The 24,704-nt window shown below is 40.9% G+C and overlaps 1 protein-coding gene across 2 annotated transcripts in view; it reads right to left on the reverse strand.

Annotated features, from left to right (window-relative positions):
- Positions 1–24,704, reverse strand: part of LOC135460432 (chromodomain-helicase-DNA-binding protein 1-like) — a 103,701-nt gene that overhangs the window by 34,080 nt on the left and 44,917 nt on the right. The window contains exons 3-8 of one of the 2 annotated variants that reach the window (XM_064737247.1): positions 16,376–16,559; positions 13,664–13,765; positions 12,311–12,378; positions 9,345–9,494; positions 8,791–9,044; positions 798–1,023 (exon numbers count right to left, since the gene is read on the reverse strand). In XM_064737247.1, coding sequence (XP_064593317.1) covers positions 798–1,023; positions 8,791–9,044; positions 9,345–9,494; positions 12,311–12,378; positions 13,664–13,765; positions 16,376–16,559 — 984 coding nt within the window. The remainder of the gene's footprint in view (positions 1–797; positions 1,024–8,790; positions 9,045–9,344; positions 9,495–12,310; positions 12,379–13,663; positions 13,766–16,375; positions 16,560–24,704) is intronic. The other variant, XM_064737248.1, reaches the window with a different exon arrangement.

Below are 24,704 nucleotides of genomic sequence, written 5' to 3' on the forward strand. Positions count from 1 at the left end.
CACAGGAATGCTGCTTAGGGAACTTTGGAAAAGCTACAACTCTGGAATTCCTGCTATAAAAGTGTTGCATCTGGTCTAGGTACGTTATCACTGATGACTGAGGAAGCTTATAAAGAGAAATTACTATCAGCTACATCTTATACTAGTCATGCAGATTATTTACAGTATCTGTTCTCAATACAGTTAATGCACTTCACATGGCATTTTCACAGAAGAACACAGATGGCTCACTATTAAGAATCTATCTTATGAGTCACTAAAAATTCCACCACTGTTCATAGATTATATTACACATACTAACAAACTGGAATACCACAACATAGCACTAAAATGTAAGGAATTTTTAAATTTCTTGGTTCTGAGGCTTTGACAGAAGTTTGAGCCAAGAAAACGAAATGCTGTAATGTTTTGAGTGCTGTAGTCATTTCTGATTTTTTTAAATCTCTGCAGCAATTCTCAAAGAACTCTGATCAAAATACAATCAATGACAAAATTAGTAAAAGTTAAAATTTAAAACAAAACCAGAAAACCCACCACTCATCTTGTTAAAACTTCATTTATAACACACATATTAAAATCTAGGTACAGAAGCTGCTTCCTTAAAGCCCTGATTTTACAAGATGTGTGAGTATTGTCACGTGCTCAAGTAAAGTTGGTGTGCACAGAATCTTACAGGATCGTAAGATGTTAGGAAAGCTTCAAATTTAGAGCTTTTGTCTTCCTCTTGTACAGGCACTTAAAGCCATCTATATTGTTACAAAAATATGCAACATGGAAATCGTTATAAAAATACTCACCAGCGTTTTGTTTCCTGATCCTTTTTTTTGTAGTTGTCCAGTTTCTTCATTCCTTTAACATTTTGTTGCTTCAGTGTTTCCTCAGTTTCCCATGTATTATGGATGTGTGACCAGCCTTTCCATTTAATAAGATACTGTATTTCTCCTGGCTCCTTTGATTTTTCAAACCCAGTATTTGGGTCACCATCTGCCTCAACTGCATAGATGGTGGTTGCAGCACCAGTGGCTAATAAAGAAACCACACCATAAGCCTTGATGCACTGCCATAAATTAACCAGTAAAAAAACACACTGCAGAAAGCAATTTGTGATGCTCTTATAAGAAGATGCAACTTGATTAATTATATCTACAATGTTTATGTCAGTCTTCTTATTTGAAGAATTATGATGCAGCTATATTAACACATGCACAAGTATACCAACAAGATTCAAAAAAAGCAACCAAAAATACTGTACCTAACCTATAGTCTCATCAGAATTTTCTTAGCATTTCTAGTCTTTCTAACGATCCTGAGAGAATGCTCCACTAACAATGCTTGCTGTCATCTTTGCTATGTCCTTCTCATCTCTAAGAATATAACAGATATTGAGAATTGTGCTTAATCAGCCTTGAGACTTCAAAATCCTACTATTCAATTATTACTATGGATGCCATAAATAAAATTTACCGAATCAAAGAGTGGTTGAGATTGGATGGGACTTCTGGAGGTCATTGGTCCAACCTCTATGCTCAAACAAGGTCACCTAGAACCAGTTGCCCAAGACCATGTCCAGATAGCTTCTGAATATCTCCAAGGAGGGAAACTCCACCACCTCTCTGGACAACTCCAACATGCAAACTGGTAACAACAGATGAGTAGAAGGATAAGGTACTCAACAACTTTTTTTCCTCAGTCAATGCAGGAACGGAGGAGGCAAAGTCTGTCCTACTGCAAGTGAAGATCAGGTTTGAGACCACCTGAGGAATCTGAACATAAATAAGTTTTAGGGACCTGATGAGATGTACCCCAGAGTCATGAGGGAATTGGCTGATGTAGTTGCCAAGCCACTCTCCATGATATTCAAAAAATCATGGCAGACAGGTGAAGTCCCAGGTAACTGGAAAAAGGGAAATATTGCACCCATCTTTAAAAAGGGTAGAAAGGAGGACCCTGGAAACTAACAACCTGTCAGCCTCACCTCTGTGCCCTGGAAGATCAAGGAACAGATCCTCCTAGAAGCTATGCTAAGGCACATAGAGGACAGGGACGTGATTTGGGACAACCAGCACGGCTTCACAAAGGGCAAGTCCTGCCTGACCAACCTAGTGGCCTTCTATGATGAAGTGACTCCACCAGTGGACAAGGGAAAGGCTACAGATGTCACTTATCTGGACTTCTGTAAAGCCTTAGACACGGTCCCCCGCTACATCCTTCTCTAAAATGGTGGACTATTTAATGGATAAAGAATTGGCTCCATGTCCGAATGGAGATCAGTGATGAGTGGTGTCCCTAAGGGGTCCATATTGGGACCAATGGTTATTTAATATCTTCATCAATGACATAGATGAAGTGATTTGTTGGAGAATTTTGCTCAGACATGGCTTGAAGGAAAAAAAAGTCATTAATATATACAGCTGGTTAAAAAGTAAAAGGCAGCTGTAAGCAGCAAGTTCTCAGGCTTTTTCTTAACAGTAAACACCACGTCCTTGAGGAAGTGGTGAGAAAGAAAGGCATAGTGGAAAACATGGAGGCCTTGAGAATGATAAATAAGTCAATAACAGGATGAGAAAAACAAGTATTAGTCTCAACAAGAAAACCACAGGTTTCGGCAACAAAGTAGGGGTTGGTGTGTAATCTGTGGCCAATGATGAGCTCGGGTTTTGTAATATGTATGAGCTTAATTAACACCACTAAAAAGTGTGTAAGTGAGATCAATAAATTGGAGTTTGATGCTGATCAATTAGGATAGGTCGACTCCCTTTGCTTCCTCAAATGGCGACACCCGATCATGATACGGCAACGCACCACGGAGGAGTGAAGACACGGGTCGGGTTCCGAAGCAGCCGGAACAGCAGATAAGCGCGGAGAAAAAAGCGGATAAAAAAGAAGCTGAGACGCGCCGTGCCCTGGGTGTCGTATAGACGAGCCTGGCCGAAAAGTGCTGCCGCGACCTTGAAGAGCTGCAATCAGCGCTGACGATTTTAGGTATGGAAAGGCAAGCAGCATATGTTTTATTTACTGCCTTTTTACAAAAAAGGCAGGTTAAGGGGATAGATTTGCAAAAGGTTTTACCAGGGCTTTTGGCTTATGGCTACGATAGGGGAGTTTTCATTAACCCCCATACAGTTCACGAGTTAACGGAGTGGCCTAAATTCGGTGATTTATTATGGAGGCTACTTTAGAGGGTGATAAAACTGCCAAGAAGTTAGGTAAATTATGGAGGGTCGTTTGCAATGAATTACTGCAGTTTCAGGTCGAGAAAGAGGCTGCCCAGCAGGCTACCGCCGCTCATGGGCGTAATAAAGATTACGATCAGGACAGGGGATATGATCAGGACAGGGGAATACCATTAGCCCCTGCAATGAGGACGGTCTTATTACCTGCTTCGCTGCCCTCTTCTGCTTCAAGCCAGGCTACACAGAGCGCTTCTGAGGCTTCCACACCCCCTGAACAACATGAACTATGGCCAAGACCACCCGATAATCTCCCAAAAATCAATGAGCCGATCCCTGGGGCGGAAAACGACCTAGCAGGGGCTATTGCAAGGGAGCGGAGGTTGGCTTGGGCTAACCTTGCCAGAGAAGCTATGAAAAAGGGGGATGGGGAGCTTATCAGCGCTGCTACCCAGCTGGCTTGTCCTGTTGTATTCAATCTGCAGGAGGGAGGGGGCATGCAGGCTACTATTACAGCCCTTGATTGGAAATTACTGTCTCAACTGAGGTCTACTGTTAGTCAGTTTGGAGTGAAAAGTGAGCCAGCTAAACAGATGTTAAGACTATATTTTTGATACCAGTCTCCTTCTGGTGAATGATTGTCGGGGACTAGCTAAATTGATTTTTACTCAACATCAGCAGTTGTTATTTAATGCTCATTGGCAAGGGCTTGTAAACAAATGTGCGGTGGTACAGAGGCAGCAGGGAGACCCTCTCCATGGCATAACTGTTAATGAGCTTATGGGCCTGGGACCTTTTCTTCGTACTGAGGCACAAGCTTTGTTGGGGCAAGAGAAGTGCCGTGAGGCTATGAGGTTGGTCAGACTCGCTATAGAGAGGGTAAAAGAGCCAGGAGGGATACCCATGTATATGGGAATTAAGCAAGGGCCAGAAGAGTCATTTGGGTCATTTATTGATAAGGCTGCTGCCGCAATCGAAAGGGCTGGGGTGCCAGAATATCTTAGGGGGGCATTACTCAAGGAGTGTGCTCTCCAGAATTGTAATTCTACTACTAGGAGAGTGCTTAATACTCTGGGTGCCAATTGGACTATAGAGGAGGCATTAGAGAAGATGGCTTTGGTGCCAACAGGAGCAGAAGCCTTTGTAGTAGATGCAATCAAACAATTAGGGCTAGGCTTACAAGAACAGGCAAAATCCTCTCAAAGTCAGGTGTTAGCTGCTCTTGCACCTCTTCAAACGTCAGCAGCACTGCCTCCGACAGGCTAATTGGGGCCAAAAATGCCATTCGGACACCCACAATATGAGTGCCTGCAAGCAGAGACCGGGAAGTACGAACCGCAGTGATCACGCACCGGCTCAAGTCGTCGCTGCAACATCAGCACCCTCTCCTGCCTCCAACCCAACACCACAGGGAGCTTCGGCTTGGAACCAGCAGCTGCCGTAGGAGTTACGCTGATGACCCCGCACCCATGGAAGATCCCGACAGGGACTCATGGACCTATTGTTATACAGGGTCACGCTGGGTGCTTTGCCTTTCAGAAGATCATCTGCATTGGGATTATTTGTTTTGCCTGGTGTCATTGATGTGGACTATATGTTATGGTGCATACTCTTTTCCCACCACTCCAAATTAACAAAGGACAGAGAATTGCTCAGCTGGTGCCACTTGAGCCAAATGACTAAGGGATTACAGACTATAAAAGGACAAGAGAGGGGGGAAAATGGTTTTGAATCCACTGGAGGACTTACCTTACTGACTTTGAACCTTTCTGAGAGACCCAAGAAAAGGGTGGAAGTGGAATTTCAAGGACAGAAAGGATCATTTTCAGGCTTGTTGGACACTGGAGTCGATTCCAGCATTATTAGCCCTAGCCTTCGCCTCCTCTCCCGGTTCGCATGAATGAAAAACAGCTAACAACCTTCTTTTCTTAGTCAAATTACCACCTACCGTGCAATGCCTGATAAGGCAGGACATTATGGCTCAGTTGGGGGTGGTTTTAACCCTTTGGGGTAAAAGCCATTGCTTGGACCATGGCTGAGGAACCTTGTGACATATGCTATAGAGATATTAGAGGTGCTTTTAATGCTTTTGCTTATTTTACCTTGTATTTTTAATTGTATTCAAGATATGGTCAGTAGAATGATAGAAAAATCCTGGCAGACTAACCTCCTTGTGCAAAAAAGAAAAACGGGGAATTTGTTGGAGAATTTTGCTCAGACATGGCTTGAAGGAAAAAAAAGTCATTAATATATACAGCTGGTTAAAAAGTAAAAGGCAGCTGTAAGCAGCAAGTTCTCAGGCTTTTTCTTAACAGTAAACACCACGTCCTTGAGGAAGTGGTGAGAAAGAAAGGCATAGTGGAAAACATGGAGGCCTTGAGAATGATAAATAAGTCAATAACAGGATGAGAAAAACAAGTATTAGTCTCAACAAGAAAACCACAGGTTTCGGCAACAAAGTAGGGGTTGGTGTGTAATCTGTGGCCAATGATGAGCTCGGGTTTTGTAATATGTATGAGCTTAATTAACACCACTATAAAAGTGTGTAAGTGAGATCAATAAATCGGAGTTTGATGCTGATCAGTTAGGATGGGTCGACTCCCTTCGCTTCCTTAATGATTGAGTGCAGCCTCAGCAAGTTTGCAGGCAACACCAAGCTGAGTGGTGCTGTTGACACACCTGAAGGATGGGATGCGATCCAGAGGGACCTGGACAAGCTCAAGAAGTGGGCCCATGTGAACCTCATGAGGTTCAACAAAGCCAAGTGCAAGGTCTGGCACCTGGGTTGAGGCAATCCCTGGTATCAATACAGCCTGGGGGATGAAGGGATTGAGAGCAGCCCTGTGGAGAAGGACTTGAGAGTACTGGTAGATAAAAGGCTGGACATGAGCCAGCAATGTGCTATCAGAACCCAAAAACCCAACCATATCCCGGGCTGCATCAAAAGAAGCGTGGCCAACAGGTTGAGGGAGGTGATTCTGCCCTTCTACTCCCCACTGGTGATACCCCACCTGGAGTACTGCATCCAGTTCTGGAGTCCTCAGAACAAGAAATACACGGACCTGTTGGAGCATGCCCAGAAGAGAGTAATGAAAATGATCAGAGGGCTGGAGCACCTCTCCTATGATGACAGGCTGAGAGAGTTGGGGTTGTTCAGCATGGATAAGACTCCACCTTATTGTGGTCTTTCAGTACTTTAAGAGGACTTATAAAAAAGAAGATAGGGACAACCTTTTTAGTAGGGCATTCTGCTTTTGGCTGGGATAGAATTAATTTTCTTTATAGTAGTCAGTATGGGGCTATGTTTTGAATTTGTGATAGAAACAGTGTTGATATATCAGGGATGTTTTAGTTATTGCTGAGCAGGGCTTACACAGAGTCAAGGCCTTTGCTGTTTCTCATACCACCTCACCAGGGAGTAGGCTGTGGGTGCACAAGAAGTTGGGAGAGATGGTTTGTTTTCCCAAGTAATCATTATGCATGATGGGCCCCTGCTTTCCTGGCTATGGCTGAACACCTGCCTGCCAATGGAAAGTAGTGAATGAATTGCTTGTTTAGCTTTGCTTATGTGTGCAGTATTTGCTTTCCCTATTAAACTGCCTTTATCTCAAACCATGAATTTTCTCACCTTTTTATTTTTTCTGATAGTCTCCCCCATCCCACAGGGGAAAATGAGTGAGCAGCTGTGTGGGGCTTAGTTGCGTAGGGCCTGTTGCCATAGGACAAGGGGTAATGGTTTTAAACTAAATGAAGGGAGATTTAGACTAGATATAAGGAAAAAAATTTTTATGACAAGGGTGGTGAAACACTGGCACGGGTTGCCCAAAGAGGTGGTAGATGCCTCATCCCTGGAAACATTTAAGGTCAGGTTGAACAGAGCTCTGAGCAATCTGATCTAGTTGAAGATGTTCCTGCTCATTGCAGGGGGATGGGAGTAGATGAACTTTGAAGGTCTTTTCCAACCCAAACCATTCTATGATTCTATGACACTTGCTTTCCTCCAGTCCTCAGGCACTTCTCCCAGTTGCCATGATCAAAAATTATTGAGAGTGTCCTTGCAGTGACATCTGCCAGCTCCCTCAGTACTCATGGGTACATTCCATCAGGGCCCATTGACTTATGTATGTGCAGTTTGCCTAAGTATTCCCTGGCCTGATCATCTTCCACCAAGGGTACATATTCTTTGCTCCAGCTTTCCCTCCCCGATATCGGGGACCAGGGATTCCTGAAGACTGGTCTTGATAGTAAAGACTGAGATGAATGAAGTATTCAGTACCTCAGCCTTTTCCGTGTCCTGCGTTATCTTGTCATTCAGTAGTATGCCTATATTTTCCTTAGTCTTCCTTTTGTCACCTATAGAGAGGCTTTTGTTGCTGTCCTTGACAATCCTTGCTACATTCAATTCCAAGTGGACTTTGGCTTTCCTAACTGTGTCTCTGCATGCTTGGATTGTGTCTCTCTATTCCACCTTCCCTATACCTCCTCTTTGTTTTTGAGTTTTGCCAAGAGCTCCTTGTTTATCTCTGCAAGCCTACTGGCAATTTTGCCTGACTTCATGCTCTTTGGGATGGGCTGCTCTTGAACTATTTCTCCCTAAACTCGTTTTACTACTTCCCTCCCCCCAACCTTAAGAATCTTATGTGGGGTAATTTTTAATTAAATACAGTTGGTATTACAGCTGAAGCACACTAGCAGAAAGAAACAGGCTCATTTCTGCGAGGAGAGCCAAATAAAGAAGTGGACCCAACCAGATGCAGGGGGCAGATATAGAAACAGAACATTGCAATAGTAAAAGGCATGTAAAATAGAAGAAGTTTAGTCCAAAAGGCTTTTAACACAGCGATGACACTGTGCATTAGAGTAAAGGGCTAGAGTAAGAATACACTGGAAAAAAAAGAAGCAACACACAAGCAGGACACTGCATCTCATCAGATGCTGGAAATATGAAACCCTTACCATCATCCATAAAATTAGTTCTAGAAATGCACATGCAAGCATACCACTGAAATTTTATATTCCACCATCCATTGCACTGTATTGGGACTATTTGAAAATAAATAACTGAAATCACAATCTCAATGGTTCAGCCTTCCTAACCTCATCCTTCATCATTCAGGCTACTGGTTAGCTCTTGTATTCATTCCATTTTCTCTTCACCCTCTTGTATAGAGTTTATACCTATCAAATATCAATAAACTGTACAAATAGTGATGTAACAGTATGCTATGCATTTAAGCAATATTCCACTTCATTTTTTCTCTTTCACAGAACCACAGAATATGCTGAGTTGGAAGGGACCCACAAAGATCATCAAGTCCAACTCCCGGCCCATCCCAAAGAGTCACACCATGTGCCTGAGAGTATTGTCCAAACACTTCTTGAGCTCTGTCAGGCTTAGTTCTGTGACCACTTCTCTAGTTACTTAAGTTCTGCTATGTTTAATTTTATAAGGCTTACAAAAGAAATATTCTTATGAGTATGAAAAACAAAATAGGATTACTTTCTGGTACTTTAAAACGTCTTTACAAACATCACAGGTTACCTACAGCTGAGAATAATTGCTGTTGACATTGCACCACAATGCAGGGCAGCATCTTAAGAACACTGATAACAAAATTACCTCCTTTTCGGCCAATTCGACTATCCATAAACTTCTCTATAGTTTCAAATTCATCTTCTTCAGGCTGTGGGACATCTTCTCCACAAACTTCCAACAAGTCATCAGAATCTGTCTTGGTTTCTTCAGCTTCTTTGTAGCTAACATTGACTGTTGCCTGGCGACGAGATCCTCTCTTGTCATAGTCATCATTGTCTGACGAATCAAGCTGCCTCTTTTTCTGTCCTGCAATCTTTTTGCCACTTTTTGGCTCAATTCTTGAAGGCAATAAGACACAACACAACAGTGAAGTTTCAACGTGGACAACTATAAGCCTTCTATATTTGTTTCTGAATACATGTTTTTCATGACTATTCAGTTACACTAATTTCAGTTGGAGCAGACAGGAAAGAGGTATTCAACACAAACCACTGGTATGATAACATCTTTTGTAGATTAAAAAAGGTCTTCACGTTCTGTAATAAATATTAATGTTTTCATTTGCCTGTATAGTAGTACAGTACTTGATTACAAATTAGAAATAGTACCAGAGTAGCTAAAATGCAAGACCTTCTTACCTGCTTGGAGGTTTCCGGCTTTTGACTTTGTTTTCTGGCTCATAGTCAGATTCACTGTCTTCACAACTGCTTTTCTCTTTATCTTCCTCTGATTCAGAATCAGAACTAGTTCCTGATACTGACTCTGACCCAGACATTTGCCAGTCTTCACTGTACATATTGAGAAACAAAATAGTAACTCGCATTAGTTTTTGGGGGGGTTTGTTTTGTTTTTAAAATCAAGCATTCACCACAGGCTCGTTGCTTTAATTTCAACATTCTTTACAGAAATAAAAATGTTATAATAGTCATTTCAGCTGGAATGACAGAAAATTATAATGGATGGATATCAGGTAAAAATACCAAGTGGCTTCAAAAGGAATTGAATTCTGTTATCAAGAGACAGATGTAAAAAACAAAATACACCAAAAATATGGATTTCTGTATAAAATACAGCTTTGATAAATGAGTTATTTTGACATGAATAAACCTGACATCCTTAATAACTTTAGTTGGAAAGATATATATTTACTGGAACTTACCTATGATCGTCATAAAAACCATAACATTATATTTTGCAGAATCCAAAAGTCTCTAATAGCTATATCCCTGTGCCTCATGAATAAATAGCAACTTCAGCACAGGAGCAAAAAATAATAGAGAATCAGACTGAGAAACACACAGAAAGACTTCAACCATGGCAATCAGAGGCACTGGCTCCCAAAAGCCCCAACTGAGCTTCCAACTCAGTGTTTAACACTCATGCAAGATATTATGAGCAAGCCACTTGTGACTTCCAGTGGCTGTATCTCTGTTCTCCTGCTTAGCTGAGATATTCTACTTTGCAAGAGGAAAGATGTACCCACTGATCAACAGTATCTTAACTCAGACTCTGTTTGTACAGAGAAATTTAATCTTAATTGCTTGGGTGTGAGTGGAAGAAAAATCTGGTATGCATTTTTGAAAGGTTGCTAAATTTTTATACTACTATCTAATACCAGTCTTAGGGGGTCTTTGACCAAGATGATCAAATAGTACTAATGTCCTTCAAAAGTGAAATATTACTCAAAGACCTTTACATTCCATTTCAGATGAGGAAACCTAAGAATCAGGGCTTTGACACTTCTTTCAATTAAATATGAAGTGGTCCTCAAATTACATTTTCATTGTGATCAATACATCCGTGTGTCTTGGAAATGCTACAGAATCATCTGTCTCCTCAAAAGATTTTTTTCTGTAAGCTCTAAATTAAAAAACACCCAAACAACAACCTCTCCCTCCAATAAAAACAGAAAAAGCCCCACCCCAAACCAATCAACTCTCCCACCCCTATGCAAATACACAACTTGTATTTATTTGGAGATATAGACAACATATAGAACACCAGACTCTGTATGGCTTGGAGCCTGTACTAAATTTATATATAGAAATCAGCTCTGCATGTCAGATAACAGCTGCAAACATACTTGTTTCAAAATAGGTAAAAATCAAAATTGAAGCACTGGATAGATGGGGTTATTTGGTTACTAGTTTCTAAACTATCTTTCCTGTAACAGATTATGTTATTAGGTTTAATCACATTCTTAAGTAACAAAAGACAGAATGACAATTCACTCAAAAAGCACTATTTGGCATAACAGCTTCTTTTTGCCCCCCACCTTCTTGAAGATATTATATTGACAACCCCGAATACTGAGATGATTAATTTAACTGGAGAAGAGGAATGAGAAAACAATTAAATTTCTATTCAATGTTCATTTAAGAAATACAAAACAACACAACAACAACCAAACAAAACTCACAAAATTTCAAACAAAAAAAAAACCAAAACCACCCCTCCCACACACAAGAGGTCACTACCAATGAGAAGGTATAATCTTTTTCACAAACTATTTAATTTACAACTTAAAACCAGCTCAGTTTCAACTTGGATTTATTGACTAGCCAAGATGGTTTATTACTGTCAAACCTGTAATAATTGGGGGGGAAGGTTGCCTCTAAAGCATTGAAAAATTTGGCATTAACTGTAGTAAACCCCTCAGGTTTAGCCAGGGCCCCTTGGAGAACAGAATGCTGACACAGCGGCAAAGAAGTTTCCTGTCTCCAGGGACATCTGCCTTGTACCTTATCCCTATAGCCATGTAAGGCAATATCTTGTTAACCCTACTATTGGTCACTTATGGTCACTCTAACACCTTTGCCATTGGTCAGGATTGGATCCGGGCCAAGGGTATAAAAGTAGCATACTGTACCCCTACTAACTCGGAAGAAGAAGAGCCGAGACCCTTCACGAACCCCTACAATAAAGCCATACACGTGGAACAGCCAGCGTCTTCTGCTTCTCCTCTCTCTATCATCTGCTGGAGCCTTAGGCCAAGGGAAAAAGCTACCTAGCAAGCAAAGCTGAAATCACAAGAGCTGCCTAATCACTAAGAGCTGAATATTCCCTGCTTGCTAGGGGCTGGCCCGCGGCCTTGGTCTGAGAGCGAGCTGGCCTCTGGCACCCAGTCCCCTTGGGGACTGAGCTCTGGAGCTATAGTAGCTTGCATAGGATAAGACCAAGCAAGGCTCATTTAATTAACTATGGGATTCCAATTCAAATTTTATCTGAGACAAGCTAATTAAGTAATTTTCTATTTCTTCAGTAATTTTCAGAGGACCTCCAGCTCAAAAACATGCCACAAACAAGACTATTTTAAAAATAAAAAGTGGTGATGAATGTTTTCCAATAATACTGTAGGTAATAGTCTCTTGCTCAGAAATGAATAGTGATATCATAAATTATAGAACAATTTATGTTGGAAAAGACCTTTAAGATCTATATATATATATTGCTTTCAGAGTATTTATTTTAAAATGTTTCAAAATGTCAATCAAAATTGAGAAGCACAAGACTGTATTTTAAGTGCAGAGAAATTAAGACTGGCTAATTATAAGCATTATGTTGCCATAACAAAAAATTATATAATTTATGAAAAACATCTTACTCTTTATGTTTTTTCTTCTTGGCTTCACTGGAAGAGTCATCTACAGAATCTTCACTGTTCGATGAATCCTGCAGATGAAGAAAAGAATATATGCGATTTATTCCCGCAAAAAAGAATGAAGTATTTTTAGTATTAAAAAGATAATTCAGCTCCCACTTTCAAACAGAAATCCTATTCTTCATGTCTTATCCTCTTCACGCCTCTCAATGTACCCATTCATATTGAATAAGATCAGGATTGCTGTTGATTTCATATTTCTCCATCTAAAACATACCATGTCAGCAGAACTCCAGAAACCACTACAAAAAACTGTTTTAAAATATAATCATTGTGCCTACATAGTCAGTTTACACTGCTGCAAGTTAATAAATCAAGATAAGGGTTCTCTCAAAAGCCTAATAAAACCTCTTGCCCTTTGAGAGCTGTCTCACCTTTCATATACTCTCACATTTAAATACCACTAAGAAAATTGTTAGAATAGCATATATGTTTCTTCTCTCTCCACTCCTAAACAAAAAAAAATAAATCTATGAACCCTCTTAAAATTATTTTCCTAAAACAAATCTCAAGGAGATTAAATTTAAATCATTTTTATCCTGAAAAAGAGTCTTCAGGAAAAGAGTATTTAACAAGAGCAATAAACTAATATTTTAAGTATATATAATTAACTCCTGTGTTCAGTTTTAATGATGAGCAGCTAGATCTGACTAAAAAAGACACACAGAGTAATGATGACTTGCAATTACACTGTTTTTTTAATAATGAAGGAAATATGAAAGTCTGCTTTCAAATAAATTCTAATTCACAGTCATTAGTGTCCTTAAAAGATATTCATATTGCACAAAGTCAACTTTTGTTGAGTCTATGGTTTAGGTTTTAAAAATCTCTAAAATTGAAGTATAGTTCTTAAAAGACAAGAATACTTTTATAACTGCTACAAAAGTTGCAAAAATCTAGCTTTCTACTCCATAGTGTTTCTTAAAAACGTCAGCAGCTACCTTTATATGGAAACAATAGTGGAAAATTTTATAGTATTTTTAACTGTCTTTATGGAACTCAGAAGGAAGAAATACAATGAAATTTAATATAAGGTGACTTGAAAAATTAGTCCATACATCACAGAATATCTAGCTAAAGATATCAATCTAAACTGCTATCATTTTGACACAACTCATGTTACACCCATGTTTCCTCATAAGCGTGTCGGTTATTTGAACATTACTTTTATAGACTAAAACCAGACTTGCTAAACACAAGGAGAACAGAACTTGGCTCTAAATAATTTTATTCTAACATATGGGGTAATGAGAAATGCATTTCTACATTTTATTTACTAACTCGTATATTATTCACCTCTTCTGAACCACTGTCTGATGAGGCTGCCTTCTGTTGTTGTTGCTTCTTGACCACTGCTGATCTCTGCACAGCAAGTATACTTGGACTGGACTTCCAAAACTGAATTGGAATTCAGATACAAGAGTAATTTAAACCTATTGAAACTTTAAACTTTACCACATACTTACTTAAGCTGAGCATCATCACTACTAAGATGAATCTCAATTTCATTATTAATAAAAAACTCATTACAAAATACTGCATGCATTAATAATACTGGATAGTATTTTAAAGAAGTGAGACTTCTGTAGAAAGGAATGTTATACAATAATTGTTGGCACAATTTGTACATCAAGTATAACAACAGTTGTACAGGCCTCTATTATTAAGATAACTCCTTTTTTTTTAAGTAAATTTTTAACTGATCTAGATAACTCCTTCCAGGCCACTTTGCTCATCTACTCTTGCTTAGTCCTATGGCAATACTGAAGTACACACAATCAGAATATCTTGAGTTGGAAGAGACTCATATGTGGCCGCAGCTTTCTTCACAGAGAGCAGCAGGCACAACCTTCCCAGGATTTCTCCTGGGGAAGGCAGTAAGAAAATTCAGAGAAAGAAGAGAAAAGAATTCTTATCTCTATTTGCTGTGCCTGTTGCTTGGCACATGGTGAATGTGTTATGGAGATTGTTTACCAAAAGTGATTTCTTAATTGACCACTGGTGATGGTTGCTTTGATTGATTGACCAATTAGGTCAAAGCTGTGTCGTGACTGTTGGAAAGGGTCACGGGTTTTTCTTTAGTATAGAGTATAGTATAGTATAGTATAGTATAGTATAGTATAGTATAGTATTGCTTAATAAAGCATTTGTTCAGCCTTCTGAATCATGGAGTCATTGCACATCATTCCCTGGCTGGGAGTTGTCCTGCATCGATACCCATAAGGATTGAGTCCAACTCCCCACTCCTTGCAGGACTACCTAAAACTAAATCATATGAGTAAGAGTCTCATCCAGATACTCCTTGAACTCTGACAAGTTTGGTGCCAAGACCACTTCCCCAGAGAGCCTGTTCCCATGACCAATCACCCTCTCAGTGAAGAACTTTTTCCTAATGTCCAATCTGAACTTCCCCTGATGCAGCTTCATTCTATTGTCTTGACCTGGTCACCAGAGAGAGGACATCAGCACCTCCCCTTCCACTATCCCTTGTGAGGATGTTGCAGACTGCCATGAGGTCACCCCTCAACCTTCACTTCTCCAAGCTGAACAAGCCAAGTGACCTCAGCCACTCCTTGTAAGTCTTACCCTTGAGACCTCTCACCATCTTGTTCATCATCCTTTGGACACTCAGTTGGTTAGAGCATGGTGCTAATAACCCCAAGATTCAATCCCTGTACAGGCCATTCTCTTAAGAGTTGGACTCAATGATTCTTGTGGGTCCCTTCCAACTCAGAATATTTTGTGATTCTAATAGTTTGATGTCCTTCATAGGTTGAGGTGCCCAAAACTGCACACAGTACAGGTGGTGGGGCCGCACCAGTGCAGTGCATAGCAGGACAATCACCTCTCTCAACTGGCTAGCAATGCACCCCAGGGCACATTTGGCTCCTAGGGCATACTGTTGACTCATATTCAACTTGCCATCAACCTAAATTCCCAGATCTCTTTCTACAGCATTGCTCTCCAGCTGCGTTTGCAAATTTGCATGTATACCCTGGATTACTCTGTCCCGGGTGCAGAATCTGGCATTTGGTCTTATTAAATTTCACACAGTTGGTGATTGCCCAGTTTTCTAGCCAATCCAGATCTCTCTATAAAGCCTCTCTACCCCTGAGGGAGTCAACAGCTCCTCCTGGTTTAGTATTGTTGGCAAATTTACTTAATGTACATTCAATTACTGTGCCCAGATAATTTATAAAAACACTGAAGAGAAAGGGCCCTAATATTGAGCCCTGAAGAACCCTACTAATCACTAGTCACCAGCCTGATGTAATTCCATTTACTACAACTGTTAGTCCAACCCATCAGCCAATTATTCACCCATCATTTTATGGACTTGTCTAGCTGTATGCTGAACACTGTATCCAGAAGGATACTGTGAGAAACAGTATCAAAACCATGAATATGAACAACAACAAAAAAACCCAAAACCACAAATACAAAAAAGTATCCTTAACAGCCTCTGAATCTTACAGTAGGAAATATTTTACTACCCTTCATGTATATCATATCATCCAAATTAAGGCCATATTACATAGAGAAACAGATGAGAGGTCATTCATTGCACTGAAGAGATTTCTAGGCACCACTCTTTTTTTCTAAATTAGGCAGACTTTTTCCCCATACAAAAACAAGATATACCTAACCCTGAAATTGTTGCACATTTATTGATATGAAGAAACTCAGCATTAGAGAGACAAGTTCAAAAAAAAATTAGAAATAGGAACATTATCTGTGGCTTTGTCCTCAAAAATATACAATATGTTAATAGGTCTTCTGCATTATAAAATTTAAGTAATTATCTAACTGTAGGTATTTACAGAAATGAGAACTTAGCAGCCTTGTTTGTTATGAGAGCTAAGTATGTAAATTCATTAACCCAATCAACTTAACATTCTACGTAAAAATTATGGAGGTTTTGTTTGTTAAAATAAAAACTACTTTTGCAACTATTCTGCACAGAGTATTTTTTTTTTTCAAACAAAGGGTTAATTTGTTTTGTTTTACCTCAGATCCATCAAGTTTTGGTGGGAGTTTAGCTTGAACTTGTTTCTTCTCTCTAGATGTGTCAGACTCTGAACCAGACTCAGAGTCACTGCTACCAGATTGACTGCTACTTCCATCACTATTGCTTCCAGAGCTTGAACCAGATTCAGAAGCTGATGCTGACCCAGAATCATCATCTGACTGACTGCAATTAGAAGTTAAAAAGATATTACACAATGGCTAATTAAATAGGATTTTTTAAAAGTCACATAAAAAACCGTTAGCTTTACCTATAAATTGTTAGCTTAGCCCAGACACATGGATAGCATACAAATGAATGCACTGGATCAAATAAATCAGGAATGAAAATTCAGTTTAATCAGAAACCATTCACTAAACCTTAAAAGAAGCATTGGGTACTGGAGCAGAAAGAGGAAGTGGCAAAGGAGGGAGAGAGGAGAAAAAAGAACATCTATCATTAATTTGGAGGAGTAAAACAAGACTATTTCTCACCCACCCAAATCCTTATTTAACTTTAAGAAACACAATATATTTTTGCATATACACATACATCCAATTGTTTTAAGTCTTTTTACATCAGCAGTGTGTCGCCCCTCAATTTTTTGAGTACGCATTTCTTCAAAGCAAATATAAACTCTGTTTTGTTTCCCTGCTTTTATTTTTTTTCATTAAAAAAATAGGTGGGAAAAGTATCTGTAAGGAAGTGTTTGCAAGCTACATTTAATGCTGTGATTTGGACCATCTATATACAAAATACAACCAAACAATTGATTTAAAAATGTTTTTAAAAGTAACTGGAAAACCAAAGGTGTGTTGCCACACATGATTTAAATCCATGCAGACCATCTTATACTGTTAAAATAACAGCAGTAAAATTCCCACAGAAAAACTCTGAATTTGTCACTAATTATATGACTTGTACAAAGTCATACATAATCAGTGACCTGAGCATACTCTTGAGCCACTGGATTATTCCACCTGTACATCAATTTCACACTATACTTAACATATTCAAATAAAATAATATTTAAAGTTAAGCATTTATTTTATGCCTATTCAAAAGCATAGAAACATTTGGATTTCTAAAATAATTTTACAAAGGAACCAAGCTGACACTTTAATCAAATTCCTCATTAGGTTAAACACTAGAATACTTTAGAGATATCATGGGAGAAAACATTGGAATTACAACACCACACAAACAAAATGCTTTTAAATTATGTACACTTGCGTTGCAAGCATTTAAAAAGAAACAATCTTAAAGATGATAGCAAAATCCAAGACAATAAAAACCCAAAAGCTAATATTAAAGTCCAAGCCTATCACTGCCAGCACAATTTACCTGGCTGTCAACCAGTAAGAATGTGTGTCGGTGGGTGGTAGCTTGATCATCTTCTGCACTAGAACACACTTAATTGACAACATTTAAAGCCACAAAACAGAACCACTACTCTCCCCACTGCTAACACCAATTAAATCGTACTAGTGAGGAGGGGAAAAAATTAAGCTATTCAAACTGATTCCTGTAGATAGCACTTCAACCAACCATTTGCATCTACTGACTTTTAATGAAAGAAACAAACCATGATAAAACTGCCTCATTTTGAAGTGGAGGGATATGAAAAAATATGACTGCTAGCTTTACTTATACTTGCTGGAGAGCAACAAAGTTGCTTCCCATGCCTGTCATCAAGGGCCTACTTCAGGCATGATGCTATAATGCTAATGTGAGAAACAATTGCTCACTTTTAAAATTTCAAAGATTTATTAAACCTTAACAAAAAATTACAACAAAGGACTGAATAAGGAAAAAGTTTTCAGCGCAGGAACTCCCATGACTACTAGCAACGTGCTTGTCTACAAAATGGATGCTCTGCCTTTTATATCCTTAGTGCCTCCTAAAGTTTTGTCAGTCAACTCTTTCTCTGCCATTTATTGGTGGAGATTACTTTCTTACATCTTGATTGGAGGTCAGGTGTTGTTACGCTGCACCTCCTGGTAACAAGCCAGCCTTCTCTAAATGTCCTGACTACTAAGGTTATTACAAGGGGGAGGGAAAAGGGGTTTATGGGGGAGGTGGGGGACATGACATATTAGAATAACATTACTATACATGTACATAATATTTATCTTTTAATTGTGAGAGCAAACTATTACATTACTCATCTATACCAAACCCCCCCTTTTCCTTTTCTATGAGTTATTTGGTTCGAACAATTAACTCTTATTTTTGATTCTGATCATCTACCCTTACTTCTCAAAAAAGAAATAAAAATAATTTTTGCTAGCATCTGTTGATGTGGGCAAGGACAGTGGGAACAAGAAAAAAATCTTATTTGGAAATGGACAAATTGGGATACAGAGGCCAATTTAGTCTTGCTTTTTTAGTCTCCGTTGGATTAAGAGACAACTGAGGAATGATAGAGGTCTGGTATGGCTCTCTTGTTCCCACCTTACCATGCCTACAGGGTTGCCACCCACAGCAGGCCTAAAATATTCTTGGTGTTGAACACAGAGGCCAACCCAGTCTTGCCCTCTATTCCTTGTTTTACCTTACTTGTTGGTTCTTAAGGAAACTGTCTCAATACTTCTTACAAATCTCTGTGTATCTCCCTTTAACAGATGCTTGTAATTCTTACCTATTAAAATAGGATAATTACATCAATGATACAGTTCAAACTCCCCACCCAAAGTGTTAGTAAACAATCTTCAACATAGCTGGTGAAAGCTCGACTATACTTTTTGGAGATCTTCAAGCTTCTTCGGTTCTCTCTCACTCGGTCTGGATGTTACAGTCTATTCTTTGGGTTCTTTCACTGGGCTTTGAATTCTGTCAACGAGTCCACTCCCACTCTGCAGTTCACACAGCCAATTCAGTGGTTAGTAGTACCTGAAAGGGACCTCTCTACTGAGGGGTTAAACTGAAGATATAATACATTGCACTGCCTTATATGTTTGACACAAGGGAACTGCGTGGCCTATGAAGAGAGATTTAGCACTTAGCCTAGCATCCTGTTTTGACAGATGTAGTTTCTAGGGAACATGGGCTAGAACAGCAGTGAGTCACAGCCATTGTAGATACCCCTGTTTATAGAGATTTAATGGAAACTTAAACACTATTAAATTTTATGGAAATCGCTGTACGCAACTTTACATAAACCTTTTAGGCAAAATTATACATAGAGGCAAATTTTTCTCCTTACAAGAACAGAGTGTACAGAGAGAGCTGTAGCAATGTATCTGAACAACTTAGGCAACATTGTGCCCTAGCCAAACTATCTCTAGTTTATTCTTATCAGAGCCCTCTGGAATGCATCAAGGTTACTAAGACATAAATTGTGCTAAATTAAGAAAGAAGAGGCTGAGAAACAGAATGCCAAGATCGCAAGAGCTAGATAACAGAGGGCTGTGAACCACCTGGACTGTAACCAATCACATACCCTGAAGAGTGTGTGCAGAATGCATGGACAAGATAGAAGTACCAATCAAGAAATGCATGACTAGTGTGTGCAGTAGTTTTAGAATGTATAAATAAGTGCATAATGTAAACAATAAATGGCTTCTGCTTAATCATATTGGTTAGTTGTACAGAAGTCCTGTTTCCTGCATTATTGGTGAACCACGATGTGATACACGAACATGCTAATTAAGTAGACAGAACCCTTTGGACCTTTTGGACTCTGAAGAAGCTTCTACTGAGTGAAAAAGCGGGAAGCCTGGTCGGGGACCCCCGTGGCGTAACCGGGGTGGGGGAAGGGTCGGAGGACGGCTCCACCGAGTCAGATCAGAAGTCAGAAGACGGCTCCAGGAAAAATATACTTACGCTGCAGCGGAACACTGGAAAAGGTGAGCGGTCAGGGGCTAGAGGATGGGGAAGGGACTATCAAAAGAAGAGCAGGCCACTCTAAGAGTCCTCCAGCATATTCTCTTTAATAGAGAAATTAATTATGACCAAGAGTTCCTGAAACAGTTATTAAGGTGGAGTGAGGAGAGAGAATTTTTTGCCAGCCCCAAAAGCGTATTCAATACCCCTGTGTCATGGTTTGGGCCTGGCACAGAGCCAGTGCCCCCATGAAACTCTGAGCATCCATTGGTTTGACCACAGCATCCCAGAATTCCCACTTCTTCCTGGTCAAACCACCACACCCTGAGAGGGAAAAACTAGGAAATGCGCTCTGGGATGCCGTCAGTGACCGGTTAAAAGAAACCAAGGGGCTTAGCACAACTTAGAAACTTATGATAACAGTGTTGAAGCAGTTAAAAGCAGAAAGAACAGCCGTGGCAGGGGCAGCAGCAGCCCTAGAGCCAGATCACCCCGCAGCGGCCTTCACGGTGTTTCCGCGAGAGTTTTTCATGGGAGTGGAAGCAGTTCTACCCTTACCTTCTGCACCCGCAGAGCTGGAGCTGTAGGCTCAACAGGCAGTGTCAGACAGTATCAACGCGGTCCTACAGCCAGCACTGGCTCCGCAGCCTGCACCGGAACCGAAGAGAATGGAGGTGGATGTGATGCTCCCCCGCCGGCCCCGGGACTATCCGCGGGGTGCCCCGTGGTATCCCCGGAAGAGTTAACAATAGCATCAGGGGGGGTGCGTATTTCCCCGTTAGCACCGTCGCCACCTGACACGCCGCTGCCTAGTCAGCACGGGTATTCAAATGCAGAGCGCGGCTATTCAGATGCAAAAAAAGCTTGTGCCACTACGAGGAGAGTGTGGCTGGAGCGAGAGGCAGCCGGCACTGGATGACTAAACACGTGCTAAGATGAGTCAAAACAAAGGGATGTTTATACTAAACTAAAGACTCTGACAAGATTAAATTCTCAAGTCGAAGATTTACTACTCTGGGTAATTAAGAACTTTTCTGAACTCTGGGACTCTGTTGGTGTTCGGCTTTTTGATATTGCTGCTAGTAGAGATGGGGTTGCAGCCGTTTTCCATCGGACCTGTCGTGTAATTAATGAGACTATGTCGAACTGCATAGCTAGCAGTTTTATCTCTGGAATTTCTCCGGCGCAATAGCGGCTGCCATCTTTGACCCCCACTGCCAAGCTCACACCACCTTGTAATATTACACCGGAGGAGGCGGGGGAAGGCTAGTTCCAGTGTACTCGTAGCCAGGGATATGGAGCCCACGGGTGACTCCCTCGACCTTATGTGCGAATATAAGCGCGTCGGGAATAGCAGTCCTGAATCGGGAAGCAGCCTCGCTGAACTTTTAACCAAAAATCAGAGCCAAAACCCGGGTGTCCCGGTTTCACAACCGGACGGCTGCGCCAAGATATGTTACATCACTATTGAGCATGCTCCCTTGGAACAAAATGGCAGAGCCTTACAGGGAGTTTCCATACAAAAAAAAAAAATATGGCGGCGCCCTAGAGGAAGATGATGGCCCCCAGTGCCGAGCATGCGCAGCGCAGTAGATGCCATTTTGTGACAACCGAGACTGCTGAACTCCCGCTACAGTGCCACCTTTGGCCGCTTTTATTATTGCAAGCAAAAAGGGAAGATAAGAATTATAGTTATACACGGAAATCTAGGCAGAAGAAACAAATCTACAGGATTCAGCTCAACTATATCCAAAAAAAGAACCAAATTTATTTCCTCCAGATACCAGAGACTTACCAGAGACTTTCTGAATTTTCAATCAAGTGCTCACTGAGAAAAAGCAATCCTGCTGCAAACCCAACCAGCAGGAAGCCCAGAGGGCACAGATACAGAAATAAGACAAGGGATTTCTGAGCCATTCATTTCATCCATAGACCATGAGACAGAGTAGGGATCCGTCCTGAATTAGGTGAAGTGTCTGACAACGGTGAAAAGTCAAACGGCCAGAGCTGAAAGAAAAACTCGCATGCCGAGACAGCAAGGAGACAGAGAAAGAAAAACAGAAAAGACCACGAGGTCAATTTGCCCCGACCTAGAAATTCCTTTGATGAAGAAGAACTAGTGCTAAGAGTCATGCAAGATGAATAAGTATGAACTTATTGTGAAACTGTATGCATATGCATTTGGAAGGGGGATAAAAGGAGGTCTGAAATCTTCAGGGGTACGCATGCCCTTTTGGGGAGGCTTGCGTCCGGCGCGCATCGTAATAAAAGCATACCGGGCTTTACAACTTTTACAAGTTGTGAGGTTTCTTCTTTTCTCCGCAAAACATTTTGGCGAGCCAAGCCAGGAGTTCTCTGTCCCCGCGGGGGCAGGGGGGATAGACGGACCTCCAAGGTGCGCCCCAGGATTTTTTCCTGGTGGGGCTCCGCTTGTCTCAACTTGCCACCTGCGAGGACAGACAACGACCCGCTGGCCTGCGGAGGAAGATGGTATGTACTATGAGGCCCCAGGAGGGAGGAAGGAGAGAAAGGGAGTAAATCACCGAGAGACATCTGGGTTCATGGGTTCAGCTGATAGAGCAGCTGTATTAGAGATGGGATTCAGCTGATAGAGCAGCTGTATTAGAGACGGGCTTCATCGTTCTGATAGAGCAGACCGCTAGCGGCTTTGGGGGTAAGCCGAGTGAACCCGTGTATGTGTGTATTGGGGATTCATAGTTCTGATAGAGCAGAACTGGTGAGCCCGTGTGCGTTTTGTTTGTGTGTGTGTGTGTGTGATGTCCGGACACTGTGTTGCTGTATGGTTAATGTGTGTGGCAAGTGCACTGTGTTTGTGATCGTGCAGGTGATAAGTGTATGGTCTATAAAAGAGAGTAAATCTACAGTGCCCTACAGTGCGGGGGGGTCAGTACTCCCCGTGTTTGAAGCAGCCGAGTGAGGCCAGAGGCGCCGGCTGCAGCAGGCTGCGGGGGCAGGGAGAGAAGTGCCCCGCGGAGAAGCGAGTGGAAGAATGTCAGTGATGGTATTTATCGTGTTTGAATGTAGTGATTTGTGTAGATTTGGTACATTTTAACTGTGAGTATGAGCTCAGAGAGTTCCTTTGACTTGGATGTTTGGACTTGATCTCTACACTGTGCGCTGTTATTTTGATTGTGTCCAGGAAAATTGATATGAGTAAATGCTGAATTATGGTATGCTGTGTTGTGTTGAGAAAAGTGAGCACTTTGAGAAATATGCCATTTCCCAGTGATTTTGTGTGGTGATTTTCTTCCGCTGCATTGTGGTAATTTGATTCTCAGATTGTATAGTGGTGTTTGTGGAGATTTTAAGATTTTGTTGCAACAAGAGTAGCATTTTACATAGGAGAGCTATAGTACGGTGATTTATGTTTCACTTCGATAAAGTGAGTTAAAGGAATTCCAAGAATTCTCCCCCTCATAGTAATTCAAGCCTTGGCTCTAGTAAATTTGAGATAAAGGTGGGGGGGGGAGAGTGCGTGTGTCTGTGTCTGTGGGCATATCAGAGTTTCGGCTGTGACAAGCACAGCCTTTTTGCAAAGCAGCAAAGCAAGTGTAAGTAGACACAGTGCTTAATTAGATTGTGCAAGAAGAGAACTAGAAAAGACTGATATTTTGTAAAACAGAGTTTATATAGAAGGGATGAATGAGATGAATTAGTTAATGAGACTTATGAGATTTATGAGACATCGGTTGGTACTGCAGTAAGTCTTTACTGGAAACAATCCGCTGAAAGGATTTAAAGTTCTCTGTAACAAACAGAATAGCCTGCCTTTGTGAGCAATTTCAGGGAGCCTTTGGTACATCAAGAGACTGGCACGCTGTGTGAGGTGACAGTGGCTGTGCCCTGGGCACAAGGACAGCTCTGGCTGCCCCGTCTCCCCAGGGAACACGGGAATGGCCTGTGGGCAAAAGCTGGATGTGCAGGTATTATTGCAGTGCGGTGTTTATGAGAAACACTGGTATTGCTGTTTTGCTGTTCCAATAAGTGTCAGGGTACACGCCTAGAGTGTAAATTAGAGGTTTCTGGTCAAGCGGATTCAGAACCTAAGGTCTTAGAGCTTGTGTGTGGGAATCACATCTGATACCTGCCACCTGGAGCTGTGTGTATAGGAGGAAAACTGAGAAACTACTGTGAAGGTCTGTAAAAAGGTTTGAATGGAAGCGGGATAGGGCAAGGAGAAATAAATAATGAGAACTGACCAGAGCAAACAGGTTCCTAAATTAGCCACTTTTGGGAGGGGCTCACTGGGAGGAGGTTGCCAGTAAGAGCAGCTCAGAAAATAAAAAGATTTATAGTGCTTCATTGCTGTTAGTACTGTTTTATAATAGGAAGATAAATGGGATAGTTTTTGTACGCTGAAATGTCTTTTGTTTTAAGAAATCACCCAGAATGACAAAGAGACTGTGAGATCAGACCGCTCTCTGGTCTTGGCCCTTGAAAAGGAAAACAAGGCAAAGAGAAAGCAAATCAAACATGTTGTTCAGC

This window comes from Zonotrichia leucophrys, unplaced genomic scaffold (assembly GCF_028769735.1).
Source record: "Zonotrichia leucophrys gambelii isolate GWCS_2022_RI unplaced genomic scaffold, RI_Zleu_2.0 Scaffold_47_404062, whole genome shotgun sequence".
NCBI lineage: Eukaryota > Metazoa > Chordata > Aves > Passeriformes > Passerellidae > Zonotrichia > Zonotrichia leucophrys.